The sequence below is a fragment of the Emydura macquarii genome, unplaced genomic scaffold (genome assembly GCF_026122565.2).
Source record: "Emydura macquarii macquarii isolate MOO-44397 ecotype Brisbane River unplaced genomic scaffold, CSIRO-AGI_Emac_v2 contig_383, whole genome shotgun sequence".
NCBI lineage: Eukaryota > Metazoa > Chordata > Testudines > Chelidae > Emydura > Emydura macquarii.
This window is the reverse complement of record NW_027130520.1, coordinates 8,468,763-8,483,687: the sequence shown is the minus strand read 5'-3', so window position 1 is coordinate 8,483,687 and position 14,925 is coordinate 8,468,763. Positions and strand designations below refer to the sequence as shown.

Genomic DNA, 14,925 nt, shown 5'->3' with positions numbered 1-14,925 from the left:
GGAAAAAAAACTTCTATTTCGGCAGCTCTTCAATGATGATACGAGAGACTGAATTCCATCCAGTAGAAGCATCACCTCTTGGGTAATCTGCACAAGTACCAACCCAAATAGCAACATCCACCAACCCAGCACTGATTCCTTCACATAGTCCTTCCACTGTTTAAAGACAAACATTGTATCTTATTTAAAATAATCAGTATCACTTCTTTCACTAATTTTCCATATCCTGACTTATATAGTTAACATGCCAAAGAATAGCAGTTCAGTGCAACTCTCTGTATAGAAACAGCATTAGTTAGGGTCACTGTGTTGCTACTGTTTAAGAAAAATGAATAAACATAATTCTAAATGGTTGTAATCTTTCGGGAGGGAGGGGGGGAGAAATCATTGTCTTCCTGGGTACCATGGCCTTGGTAGAAACTATCTGCAGCCAAATGGTTTTTAAAGCAATTTTGAGCCTCTGTTATAATATTAGTTTTTAACTATACACAGTTCCTTATTTCTGTTCACTTTTTCAACAGTCTCCATTGTAGTGGCAGTGCTAATCAGAGACAAGAATATAATGTTAGCAGCCCATTCTAATACTTCATGGAAAGGCCTACTATGGCCACACATGTGAGTTTTCATGGATTTTCTTGTTACTGTGGAGAAATATACCATAGAGGAGAGGAGAGAGTCGGAGGCCTTCGGTCACAGGCAAAAAGCTGAGCTGCTACCTTCCCATAACCTTAGACCTGTTACAAGCCTCAATTGCTCTGTGGAATCTTAGCATATTCTGCTGATGTAGAATGGAGAATATTCACCACACAACAGCTGATAAGTTTGCAAGCCTTTGGCTTTATATACATATTTCTCTCACTATATGCCATGATTCAAGGTGTAAAAGAGGACATAGGGTGTAGGTATATTTCAGTTGTTACTCCCATTTTCCACATATTGTCATCTTTTGATATTGAACAAAAAGTGTTTTGCTTTGCCTCTTTTACTTAGAAGAGGGCATAATATAAGATGTCGATAACTGTTCTGAATATGATTTGATAGTAGCTTTTAATGTGATAAACCCATCTTCACCAGGGAGGCCTGTGTTGGAAATTTCAGGAGAAATTAGTCTGTCTGCCTAAGGATGCTGCATACATTTCCATATCTGATGCACATAACTGCACAAAAGACCATACTTGTCCAAAATGGTACTGCCTACTTAAAAAGTGGTATTCCAATTTCATCAAAGCACTAGTGCTATTTAGTTATATAGCGGTTGGGCATAGTGTCACACATGCCATTTTTATCCTAATTTGAAACATCAGTAGTTGAATAGCTCAGGGGGTTGGGCTGGATAAGGTACGTCTCTTCCATCTTTAACTTCTTGAATATATTTAAAGTATTACGAAAGCCAGTAAAAACCTAAAAATGGAGTGGCGGTAAACCCAACTCTACAATAAAAACAATGCAGTTACTGTATTTTTAATACTGATACTGAATTCTGACAAAGGTGGGAAAAATCAGCAAATAGCCACTGTCCCTCTCTGCCTCCCCTTTATGGGTCTTGGACTTCTAAATGGTAGTCCTTCTTAGGTTTCCCATGTCACTTGCTAACTGCACCCTTTATCTTGAATGCCATTCCTAAGTACATGGCTTTGACATACTTACCTGAAGAAGTGCGATGTATATTAATAGTTGAATTCAACTCTGGGCTTCCTTGGTCTAAATAAATTATGGCTTCAATAGGAAGTGGCCCAGAGCATTCAGCTCCATTAAATGTAAAATACCAACGCTGGCAGCATGCATTTTTGCATTTGAGTCGAAGTGATCCACTGAAGAGAACTCTTAGAGCACTATTAGAGCGCATCTTTGTGAATGTACATTCCTAAGAAAAATAAGAACAAATTGTTGGCTGTGGCTTTTGAATCCACTTCACTCATTCTTTTGAGACTACATTAATCCCCTTCTCTGTTCTGCCCCTTCATTCCCCCACCCCTTTTATTAAAAAACAGCACCTTACAAATAAGTCAATGCCATAAAACACTGATCTGTATTTCAAACACCCCAGCAGATGGGGGAAATGTTGAAATCCTATATTTTAATATGAGATAATATATATGCTGTCAAGTTAGGTATCTAAATATTGTTGGGGTTTTCTTTCTTTCCTGTCTTGCAGATAAAATGGTGTTACCAGCTGTCTCAAGCCACTCCACACAAAATGCTAGCCAAATGAGATTGGTGGAAAGATGCAGGTCTATCTTGGTACAGTACAGCAGGGTAGATAAATCAATGTTTAAAAAAAAAAAAAAAAAAAAGTTTTAATAGGATTATTTACATAAATCAGATTTTCTAAATTTTAAATATTTGCTTTTCAAAATAAATTTACAATTATGACAACTTATGTTAAAGCCTTAAACTTACTATTATCTATTAAATATTTATTTGTTTTCAGTATTAAACTGTACATGTTTGCTACTGATGTTTTAAAGACCATCAAACCATTGACTCAGCATGTGGACATGAGAATTTGCTAAAGCGTTAAACCTGCCTGACAGCAGTAGCCTGTTCTGCAAGGGCAGAGAGAATATTTTTTTCATTTCAGTTTATTCAACTAATTCACTTCAATGACTTGTTAATTCAAAGTTAAGTGGGAGTTGAAAAAGCAAGAAAACTTGTTTTTCTTTTCCAATCTATGGATAAAAATTAGACATGAGGGGATGAGATCTTGTTCTAAAATCTTGACATGGTGGCCAGAAACAATAACTTAAATTCAACAACTACAGATAATACTTCTGTTTAATAAATCAGTTTTAAATGCAAAGCATGGTTTTTTATAATTTTTTTCTTTTATGGATCCCTCCACATTTTAGTTTTGTTTTAATTAATAAAATAAATTAAAATTGTGTGTATTTTTACTTGAATTTTTATTTCCATCCAAATCAAGCTTAACATAAATCATAAGTAAAAAAAATAAACCATAAAGCAATCTAGTAAATAAGAAATACACCATTATTTTCTGACAAATGCAAACCTTAAAAATTTGAATAAATAAGTTAACCTGTATAATTGCGTAAATAGGTATAGTGTATTGTCCTGGTTAGCAAAAAGAAGTACCAAATTTCATATAAAGGCTATATTTAGTTGCCAATCAACATGTTTAAATGGTTACCCACCAATGAAAATCAACTTTTCTTTAGAAAAATAACTCAAAAGTATAAATGCAAGACAAATCAATTATTGAAATCAAGGTTTCCTGCTTGCTGGTTAAAATCATGATTAAAACTGGTGATTTAAAATCAATCTATCCTGATGCAGTTCTCTGATGCAAGGTAATGAGGGGTGTATTTGAAATCTGAATCCCCACGTAATATAATTTTATGATTTCTCTCTTCATCACTTAGGCTTCCTGGATTAAGCAGTCTACAAGACATTGTTTTAGTGAAAACTGAAAGACCCTTAATACTGACAGTCTGTAACATTTAGTAGAAAATACTTTCAGTTGAATTTTTAAGTGTACCTTTCCTCCTACCCAATGCTGAATAACTTGCTGACTGGGCCCACTAATTGGCAGTTCTAGAGTAAATGGAAATTAGATATTTCTTGTGTCTATTGAGTTGGTTCTCACACTGTGGCTGCAATTGTACTAGTTAAACAAAGTAGGCCTACCAATCTCAGGCTTCAGGTGTAGCTCCTAAAGGGTTGAGAATTTTTATGGGTCTACTGTATGTATGCAGAACAACCCAACTCTCTCATCTGAAGCTACTGAAATAAGCCACCTGGAGTGTCCAAGCAGCTATTAAGCGTAATAGATGTGGGCCTGAACTGAACTAGATGGGATCAACCTTGAATGTTGAAGAACATTTGCATCAGAATTTTGTGATGTGAGCCCATCAATGTCTACTGTGGTGTTGCTTTAACATTAGAATACAACATCACGGATGGAGCTTACTTACTGCAATTTTCCCAAGATCTATGCCATAATTCAGCGCACTCCATGAACACTGTTTGAAGTTGGGTGTCCATGACTCCGCAATGCTTTCTCGCATACATTCTCCTTTTTCGCCTTTCAACCCATCCCGACCAGGGATTCCAGGTGTCCCAGGGATTCCATTGATTCCAGGGTTTCCATCTCGGCCAGGTACACCACCAGGTCCTTGTAAGCACATTCCGTTATACTGAAAAACACAACCTTTTTTCACACTTTGCCTACTGATTTAAAAAAATAGCATACCTCACTTTATGCAAGCTGTGAGTCATTCATAGAAGGCCATGAAAATGCCTCTATTAGTGAGAAAATCATGGCAAGAAATTACATTGTCTCTTAAATGCTGAAAATTAAATGAATATGTTAAAACTGGCAGTTGAGTTCGCTTTTATTTGGGGTCGGGAAGGAATTTTTCCCCAGAGCAGGTTGGCAAAGGCTCTGGGAGTTTTTCATCTTCCTCTGTGGCATGGGGCATGGCTCACTTGCTGGTGGATTCTCTGTACCTTAAAGTCTTAAAACCTGATTTGAGGACTTTAATAACTCAGGCTATGTCCACACTGATGGCGGCAAAGTTGCCGCCATCAGATCAACTTATCTGGATCGACTGAGTGGTCAGTGAAGACCCACTCAGTTGATCCAGAAGTCGACATACTAAAACCATCTCCTCAAGTGGCGCAGTGCAGTGAAGATGGCGCACAGAAGAGAAGCACAGAAGTCGATGGGAGTTACGCAAGTTCTTTGCGTACTTTGCGTAACTCCCATCGACTGCCGCCGAATCACTGAGGTAAGTGTAGACCAAGCTTTAGTCATAGGTTAGAGGTTTATTACAGGAGTGGAGGGGTGAGGTTCTGTTGCCTGCATTGTGCAGGAGATCAGCCTAGATAATCGTATTGGTCCCTTCTGATGTTAGAGTCTATGAGATGCAGGGCAGTAGTTTCATTAATAGAAAATATTCATATACGTTAACTACAAAACTACATGGAAAACTATAATAATGCCCCTTACCTTCCAAAAAACAGTTTCCCCAGCTCTGGGGAATAACTCCAGAGAGAAGAAAATTTGGGGGCAGAGACAAAGCCAGAAGAAGCAGACATAGAAGAAACACCAGCAGGGACCTTCGGACACTGCTGATCTCCAGTATAGTTTTTACCATGAACATTCTTTCCCAACTGCTGACTGGGTGCTTATTCCAATCTTCACCCTTCCACCAAGTCTCTTCACCTCATACTGCCCTGCTCTTTTCTCCCCTTCTCGCTCATGCTTTCCTCCCTCCCTTGTGTCCTTTTGTTCAGCTAATCCTCACCCACCAAACCTTAAACAAAACCAAAAAACAAAACAAATAGAAAGAGAATTATGCAATTAACATGACACCTTCAAATCATTACACTGCTCACTCTGCTTGTATGTTATAGTCCTTCCCCCATTCCCTTTGTCTGACTTGTCTATTTAGATGGTAAACTCTTCAGGGCAGGGAGTGTCTCCTAACCTGTCTGTGGATAGTGCCTAGCATAACAGGGCCCCAATCTCCATTGGGGTCCCATTGTAATACAAATAATAAATAAATGAAATGTAAAATCCGACTAAAGAAGTAAATTGAGATCCAGAATAATGAACCTTTGCCATTTCCTACTTATTTAAAGAGAAAGATGCCCTGTTGGCAAATATAGTAACAAGAACATGACAGTGAAACACTTGATCAAGGAACATATCTTTTAAAAGGCCCAATAAATATACGTTTGGTCTCAGAGGCACCTACAAAACTAATAAGCAAGACACAGTTATGTGAAGACATTTACATTTCTTACGGTACCACCTCTACGGATTTATTTGCCATTAATATTGAATCTGGTTGTAATGTTGTCTGGTTCTGATTTCTTAATATGACAGATGAAAAGAATATTAAGCATGTCGAAGTCAGTGGAAGTTGGAGGCACTTAACTCTTCACAGAATCAGACCCTGTAGCTAGAATGCATGAGAAGCATGTTCTTACAAATAAAATATGCTGTTCAGCTAATCTTTGCTTTAACTGATCTGGACATTTTAGTTTTACACTCCACCAGGGGGCAGAGTTAGCCAAAAAGAGGGCGTTCCAAACAGATCTAACATTAAAGAAATTCTGAACATGTCCAGAGAGGGTGGTTTAACTGCAGACCCAGAAACTGATGTAGGCAAAAGAATTTACATGGGTTTTGGTCTCCTCTTCAGCCAAACCTATCTGTACTCACCAGATGAATTATTTTCACATATGGTATGCTGCTTTTGAAGTGGAATGAGCATCTGGTTATAAAAATGACCATGTAGTCTCCGTTGAAGCAAGGTGGCCCCTTTTCATGTTTTTGGTTCTATTTTTGAAGACGTCTGTGTGAAAGTCATTTTAGCTGACACAGTATACATTTACTTAAGTATGTTTCCTTAGTTTCCACTCATTTATCTGGGTAATAGAGCTCAGCCTGCCAAGGCTGAAAAGTAGGATGCAGCATCAGGCAAATATTCAAAATGAGAAACATAAAAATATTTGTTCAGACAGAAAACGTAAGCTGGGGAATTCACTCCTTCAATTTCCCATGACCTCAGAGTCATTATTCCTTATTTCTGATATAAAAAATTTTCAACTATGAAAGTGAGATGGCACCAAAGATGTGTGGAACACAGGTGGCTTTGGGACTGAAACTAGTGATAGCCCTCAAACTGAAGTACCTTTAAAGGGTATGACCTAGGTACATCTGCTGACAATGGCATGTACATACTAAAGAATAGAAGCATAGATTTGTTCATAGAATCAGATGTGTAGAATTGGAAGGGACCTCAAGAGGTCTTCTAGTCTAGTCCCCTGCACTCAAGACCAGGACTAAGTATTACTTAAACCAGTGGTTCTCAATCAGCGGTACAGGTACACCCTAGGGATACACAGAGGTTTTTCCAATGGGTATATCAACTCATCTAGCTATTTGCCTAGTTTTACAACAGGCTACATTAAAAGCACTAGCGAAATCAATACAAACTAAAATTTCATACAGACAATGACTTGTTTATGCTGCTCTATATACTATACACTGAAATGTAAGTACAATATTTATATTCCAGTTGATTTATTTTATAATGATATAGTAAAAATGAGAAAGTAAGCAATTTTTTCCATAATAGTGTGTGTGCTATGACACTTTTGTATTTTTATGTCTGATTTTGTGAGCAAGTAGTTTTTAAGTGAGGTGAAACTTGGGGTATGCAAGACAAATCAGACTCCTGAAAGGAGTACAGTAGTCTGGAAAAGTTGAGAGACACTGATCTAGACCATCCCTGACAGGTGTTTGTCTAACCTGCTCTTAAAAAATCGCCAGTGATGGAGATTGCCCAACCTCTCTAGGCAATTTATTCCAGTGCTTAACTACCCTGTCAATTAGGAAGTTTTTGCTAATGTCGAACTTAAACCACCCTTGCTGCAGTTTAAGTCCATTGCTTCTTGTCCTATCCTCAGAGGTTAAAGAGAACAATTTTTCTCCCTCCTCTTTGTAACAATCTTTTATGTACTTGAAAACTGTTATGTCCCCCTTCAGTCTGCTCTTCTCCAATCTCAAACAAATCCAATTTTTTTCAATCTTCCCTCATAGGTCTTGTTTTCTAGACCTTTAATCAATTTTGTTTCTCTTCTCTGGACTTTCTCCAATTTGTCCACATCTTTCCTGAAATATGGCACCCCAAACTGGACACAATACTCCAGTTGAGGCCGTATCAGCACAGAGTAGAGCAGAAGAATTATTTATTGTGTCTTGCTTACAACACTCCTCCTACTACATCAATGTTGACTCCGTGGGTGCTTCAGGGCTGGAGCACCCACCAGAAAAAATAGGGGGATGCTCAGCACCCACGGGGCTAGGCTGGCCCATGATCTGGCGCTGCTTCAGCGGTGCCCTTCAGGGACAGTGCTTCAGACCTCATCAGCTGATCAGCGGGGAGCAGGCCAGAACTTCACTGCTCAGCCTGCTCTGCTCCAGCTGGACAGCGGCTCAGGGGAGGAGGGAGCTACTCTGCTCCAGCTGGGTGCCAGCTGGGGCTGTGGGGGGGACTGCTCTGCTCTGCCTTGCCAGGGCTCAGAGGGCTGCTCTGCTATGGCTGGGCACTGGCCGGGGCTCAGAAGGGTCTGCTCCACGCTGGCTGGACTGGGATGAGGGGGCTGCTCCACTCTGGCCAGGGCTCAGAGGGGAGGGAGGGCTGCTCCGCTATGGCTGGGCGCCAGCTGGGGCTCAGAGGGGGCTGCTCAGCTCCAGCCAGGGGTGGGGGGGGGGCCAGGGCTGGGCTGGTGGGCGAGTGGGGGCATGGCCTTTGGTGGAAGAGGCAGGATGGGGGGGTAGAAGGGGTAGGACAGGGGGCTAGTCTCCCTAAAGGGGGCATGCACGCACCATCCACTGGCCGGAGATCAGGGTCAGCCGTGACTGTGGCTCTGCCCATGCCCCGCCTCTTCCCCCCCAGCTCCACCTCTTCCCACAAGACTCCCCTGCCGGCACCCACCGGTGAAAGGAGGAGTTGGCACTTAGTACAACTGATTGTTCCTTCCTAAGTGGAGTACTTCGCATGTGTCCTTATTGAATTTCATCCGATTTATGTCAGACCATTTCTCCACTTTGTCCAGATCATTTTGAATTTTAATCCTATCCTCCAAAGCACTTGCAACTTCTCCCAGCTTGATATTATCTGCAAACTTTATAAGTGTACTCTCTGTGCCTTAATCTAAATCACTGATGAAGATATTGAACAGAACCAGACCCAGAACTGATCCCTGTGGGACCCCTTGATATGCCGTTGCAGCTTGACTGTGAACCACTAATAACTACTCTCTGGCAATGGTTTTCCAACCAGTTATGCATCCACCTTAAAGTAGCTCCAGCTAGGTGGTATTTCCCAAGTTTCTTTATAGGAAGGGCATGTGAGATAATATCAAAAGGCTTTATTCCTGGGGGAATTGTGCACCAATGCGGGCACACAAAATTCATGCTCTGCAGATTTCTTTGCTTCCCTGCAGAAAAAGGACTTTCTGACTCACCCCCTACATCCAGAGCCCCTATGAACCCAGATGCCCCCAGCTGAGCTCCCCCCAACTCACACCGAGCTTTGAGCCCCCTAAATCCAGACCCCACCCCTGCACCCAGACCACCCCCCCGCTGAGCCCCTTGCACTCAAACCCTCACCCCTGCATCCAGAGCCCCTCTGCACCCTGACCTGCCTGCTGAGCTCCACCTCCCGCACCCAGACCCCCACCAAAGCCCTCCCCCTTGCATCCAAACCCCAACCTCTGCACCCAGACCACCCCCCACTGAGCCCCATATGCAAACCCCCACCCTGCTGAGCCTCACCTGCTGCACCTGGAGCCCCCTACACCCAAACCTTCTGCCGAGCCCCAACCCCTCTGCATCTGGACCCCCACCTCTGCAGCCAGACCACCTCCCGCTGCCCCCCCCACTCAAACCCCCACCCCAATGAGCCCCATTCCCCCTGCATTCCCCCAATGAACCCCCACACCCAGACCCCCACCCTACTGAGCCCCAACCAGCTGCACCTAGATCCTCATCCCACCAAGTCCCACTACCCCAGTATCCAGACCCCTTGGCTGAGTCCTGTACACCCAAACCCCCCACCCCACCGAGCCCCATCACCTCACACCCAGACCTATCTGCTGAGCCCCAACCACCTTCAGCTGCACCCCCTGCAGAATCCCATTGCCCCTGCACACAGAACCCTCTAACAAGCCACTGTGCATTCAGATCCACCATACACCCGGACCCGCCACTGAGCCACCTGCACCCAGATTACTCCACACAGAACCCTCTACTCCACACCTTGAGCCCCTCCACACTTGGATCCTTTTGGGCTGAGCCTGCCTGCCCACACCTAGTGTGCCTGGCACGGAGGGGCAGGACCCCAGGATGTTTCTGGGGCAGGACCAGTTTGCACTGTGTCAGAGTCGGGTGTAGCCTTACCATCGAGTCCGTATCCCCAGGGGGCAGGTTGCAGGGTGATCTCCCACCTCCATGCAGCCAATGGCCTGTGCTCCCCACTGCCATGCTGCAGCCTCCACATATATATTTATTGACAAAATTTGCAGAATTTTAAAATACTGTGTGTAGAATTTTTAATTTTTTAGCGCAGAATTCCCTCAGGAGTAAGCTTTACTAAAGTCAAATACCACATCTACCGCTTCCCCCATCCACAAGGCTTGTTACCCTGTTTTTGGCCTCTCCATACTAAAAAAATAAAATTGTTAGTGAGTACAAGTGGGGAATCCCTGCAAAGACTTACCTTTGCCTGGAGGAGAGAAAAATCCATGTTGCTGGTTTTCCATGGCTCTATAGCCTTCAATGCAATATAATTTGTAGTTGCAATGAAACAGCTTCCAGAAAAGTGCCATGTATAAGCATCAAATTTGTTTAACACATGGGAAAGTGGGATTTAATGAAATAACAGTTTTGTTGTGTTTGTGGCTCTTCAATTTCAAAGTAACCTTTTTTCTTTATCTTGTCGTATTTTCATGTATTGTTTATTTACTATTCTAGTTTACAGAGTTTAAAAATTTCAGTTTTGTCCAGGTGATCTGTCTTAATAAGGAAAGATAGCAGTTCACAGTACACTCTTTCTTATTGAAACAATCCAGCCACACTAACTTGGCCTTGCTTCCTCATGCGGACATGACTGGAGAGAAGGGTATGTATTACTTTAACCACAGACTCCAGGCTCTGCTATGTAAAAATCCGAAAAAACACAATCTGCCTCTGAAAATAAATAGCTTCCATGAAGACAAATCCATTCTAAACATTTCCCCACATCCTCACAATCAGTGAGCAATAAAATGTAGAAAAGAAGATAAATCAAATGACTCATCTTTCCTGCAAAAATGACCCCGCATAACTGAGACTGTGGTCAGATCTTCAAGTTACAGCTGGGTTTGGGACGGGGGAACTGTCCTGGCTGGCAGAAAGGAACAGTTTTCCCAACAATGGACAGGCTGCAGAGACCCGGGCCCCTAGAGCTGGACTCGCCCCTCGCTGGGATAAAGGAGAGGAGGACGGGGTGGTTCCAACTCTTTGAAGGAAAAAGCAGCAGGGAGGATTCTCCCGCAGCTCCTCACTCGTTACTTTCACCACAATTCAGTGCTTACTTTGTGCCAGAGCTTGCCAAGGCTGAGTCCAGGCACATCTAGGCGCGGCACCTCATAGCCCCAGCACCTTTGGGCTTGGTACATCAGTTAAAAGGGCACAAAAAATTGCTCGAGCGCCGCCCCCTCTTTCATTACAAATGAAGCACTGCCTCAGATCCACAACATCACCCCAGCCTTGTCCGCTAGCTCTCCCACATCAGACCCCCTGTCCCCGTGCCCATCCCAGACCCCAGCCCCACTCCATCCCCTCCCTACGCTCCCTCTGGCCCCAGCCCCCGCTCCACTCTCCAGCCCCAGCCCCCCTCCAGCCCGACCCCTTGCTCCAGAGTCTCCCGCTGCTCCAAACCCCTCCATCCCCCGAGGCGCGGGCAGACTCACCACGTCCACCACCTCCCTCTGGCGCAGCGCCTTGTGCTTCCCCTTCGGGCTCTCGGACTCCCCGAGCGGCGGGGCAACCAGCAGCAGCGCGGCCAGCAGCAGCGAGGCGGCGGCGGTGGCGGTGGCGGCGGCCGGCGGAGAGCGCATGGTGCGGGGCTGCCGGGGGGCGCGGAGCCGGGCGGGGACGGGAGGCCGGGCTGGCTAGGAGCGGAGCGAGCAGGGCGGGATCAGTCCGTGTGTGCAGCGCCCCGCGGCAGCGCGCGGCATAAATGAGCCTTTCACAGCCCTGAGCCCGAGCTCGCTCCCTGGGGACGCCAGGAATTTCCACCCTGGAACACGGCAGCAACTCCCAGCCTGTCCGCAGCCGTCCGGCCAGACGCGCCGCGCAGAGGGGTCCCGCCCCCACGCTCCCCGCCCGCCGCTTCCACCCCCTGGCAGCCGCCACTCACAGGGCCAGGGACTGACCCTTAGCACTGGCAACAGATATAGTGTAGGGCCGGCGCCGTGTAGCCCCCCTGCCGTGGAATCGGACACCTGTACCGCCTGCGCCACACAAATTTACAGCCCTCCCTGTAGGGCTGGACCACTGTACCGCCTGTGTCACGCAAACTACAGCCCTCACTGTAGGCCTGGACACCTGTACCGCCTGTGCCACGCAAACTACAGCCCTCCCTGTAGGCCTGGACCACTGTACCGCCTGTGCCACGCAAACTACAGCCCTCCCTGTAGTGCTCGACACCTGTACCGCCTGTGCCATGCAAACTACAGCCCTTCCCGGGGAGTCAGACAACTGAACCATCTGTGCCATGCTACCTACAGCCCCCTCACATGGAGTCCGACAACTGAACGGTTTCTGGCACAACCAAAACCTTTCACACGGAGTCATACAACTGTACTATCAGTGCCGCACACACATATGCACCTTCCTCACATCAGACAACTGTACCCTCTGTGCCATGCAACCTACAGCCAGTGGTGCTGGAACCAGGGATGCAGTGCTGCTGCAGAAATAACAAGCATCAAATACATAGTTTTCATGGTTTCCATCATCAGCACCTCCAGTATAAAAATTATTCCAGCACACCTGCCTACAGCCTTTCGCAGGGAGTCACACAACTGAACCATCCGCACCACACAACCAAAACCTCTCACATGGAGTCCTACAACTGTACCTTCCACAAGCAGACACATACCCCCACGTGGAGTCAGACAACTGTACTGTTTGTGCCATGCAACCAGAACCCCTTCACATGAGCCATGCAACTGTACCATCTGTGCCACGCAATCCACAGCCCCTTCACATAGAGTCAGACTACTATACCATCTGTGTCACACAACCAAAATCATAATAGTATTAATGAACTAATTTGAAATAGGAATGATCTGCCATAGATACTGTTAAAAGTCTTATGCAAATTCATATTTAGACACCATTTTAAAAAAAGATTTGTGGAGTTATTGTCCTGTGAGTCAATATGGCTGCTATGCAGAAAATTACCATGTAGTCCTCTATTCAGAAGTTACTTTATACTTTTCATATCTCGTCCATTTTTCCATCATTCTTCTGAGAGCTCTATAGATCCTTCTATTAAAACCCTCCTTTTAAACCTTTGAAGCCCTGCTTTGCAGCTAATATCTTTCTGTTTAAGGAGCTCTTTCTCCAGTAACTCACAGATCAATTGATTCTACAGGAGACAGAATGATGCTATTTTAGCTACAGCAAAGATTCCTAGCAGAGGCATAATGTGGTATGAGTATTATTACTTTTGAAAATACTATCTAAATATAAATGTTTAGATGACAGGGTCTATTTCATTTTAACAAGCGCAAAGAGTAGAGACACAAAACCCTTTTTCCCAGCAGTAGAAAATTAGACTTTTATGAAATAATATTATACAGCCTCCCACTGAGCATTTTTGATCTTCTAGTATTTCAGGGAAATGCCACAATGCTAAGAACTACAACCAACATAATACATCTCACATTGCATTAATTAAAATAATATTTTATTATGAAGTCATATTAGAAATAAAAAGAATCCAAAATAAATTACATTATATGTTGCCACCCATTAAGATTGGAAGTGTCAGATAGTTAGGTGAGAGCTAATCCATGAAGACAGCAGCCTGAGTAGGATTATAGAGGTAAGGTTTCCACAGGGATGAAATATTCTTGAATATTTCACAGCAATATTACGTATTCATGTGTGTGAATGCCTGTGTGTGAAACTTTTTAAGTAAGAAGACGGTTGCATGGGGTCCATCTCACTGTCTCAGCTACTGAAGTTGAAGACCATTGGCACGAAAGGTCTCAAAGACTGGGAACGTCATTAGCTGTAGTAAATAGCCATTGACATCTCTTGTGCCTTGTCAAGCCTTACATACTCTGCAATACGTACTCATCCACCCAGTCTGCCAAAGCGGACTTGGTATGTTAAGAGTAGGCATTTCCCCTCATGGCTACCCTCTTCCTGGTTTAGCCCACCAATCGAAATTCATTTAGGTACTCAGAAAGTTCCAGCTGTGTTTTGATATTGCTCCTCTGTGCTTAATTTTCATCTGTGTGTGTGCACACGTGCCTCAGTCATTCTTTCAGGGCCCATGCTGGCTGAAATGTCTCCAGGAAGCATCACCTTGTTAAAGGCTCAGGTGAAGGAAGCAAAGCTGGACCTTATATGGCAATCTCTGTAGTCTCTCTCAGAATGCCTTGTATTTACACAGCGCCCTGCTAATTACAATCAATGCCAAATGGGACTGTGATTTTCTGATGTATGGTCCACTGGGAAGTGAACTAAACATCCAACTCACTTGATAGTTTCCAAACAGCAAACAGATAGTGTTGACTTGGAACTACTATTCACCTGGACCAGCTAGGTACAAGTATGCCTGGCATTAAATAATGCTTACTAATAATTGCACCCATGGTTGAACTAATGGCTTCCATTGTGAACTGTTATTCTCATCTATTTTTGAGACCTTGAGATCTAAAACCATTAACTCTTCCAGAATGTTTTCCTTTCTCTGAGGATAGCTGAGAATTTTTTTCTAGTGAAGGAATTGATGTTTCCACTAGGAATAGCATGTGTTCTATTTATTTAATGAACTTTGGATGTTTTTCAGCATTGAGTGAGAAAAGTGAGTCAATGAGGAATGGTGGAGGAGATGCTGCACGTTTCAGTAAGTATGTCTGCTATAAAATCTCTGGTATTCATTTGTCTGCCATTCTGGATTACCATCTGGGAAAAATGGAGGTAGACATACTCCCAAACTTAGTCCAGTTTGAACCCTAATCTCTGACAGGCTCCATGGGATGTGATTTTGACACTATTTGCACATCTGAGGATATTCATTGTTGCGATTAATATTCAGATAGCACGAAATACAATCAAGTAATATAAACAGATTTTAAGGCTGACCTCTTTCATATCACAACCCA

The 14,925-nt window shown here is 43.9% G+C and overlaps 1 protein-coding gene across 1 annotated transcript; it reads right to left on the bottom strand.

Annotated features, from left to right (window-relative positions):
- On the bottom strand, positions 1-11,925 carry CTHRC1 (collagen triple helix repeat containing 1). The gene is made up of 4 exons (XM_067537353.1): positions 11,491-11,925; positions 3,933-4,154; positions 1,648-1,864; positions 1-156 (listed from the first exon to the last, which is right to left on the bottom strand). The coding sequence occupies exons 1-4, from the start codon at positions 11,635-11,637 to the stop codon at positions 14-16; spliced, it is 729 nt and encodes a 242-aa protein (XP_067393454.1). The 5' UTR covers positions 11,638-11,925; the 3' UTR covers positions 1-13.
- Between the last annotated feature and the right edge of the window lie 3,000 nt (positions 11,926-14,925).

Excerpts from the sequence above, each read along its gene's own strand:
- CTHRC1 (XM_067537353.1), bottom strand. The coding sequence starts at position 11,637 with ATGCGCTCTCCGCCGGCCGCCGCCACCGCCACCGCCGCCGCCTCGCTG. Across the intron at positions 4,155-11,490 it reads AGAGGGAGGTGGTGGACGTG|TATAACGGAATGTGCTTACA; the intron begins GTGAGTCTGCCC and ends TGTGTTTTTCAG. Across the intron at positions 157-1,647 it reads TATACATCGCACTTCTTCAG|TGGAAGGACTATGTGAAGGA; the intron begins GTAAGTATGTCA and ends GTCTTTAAACAG.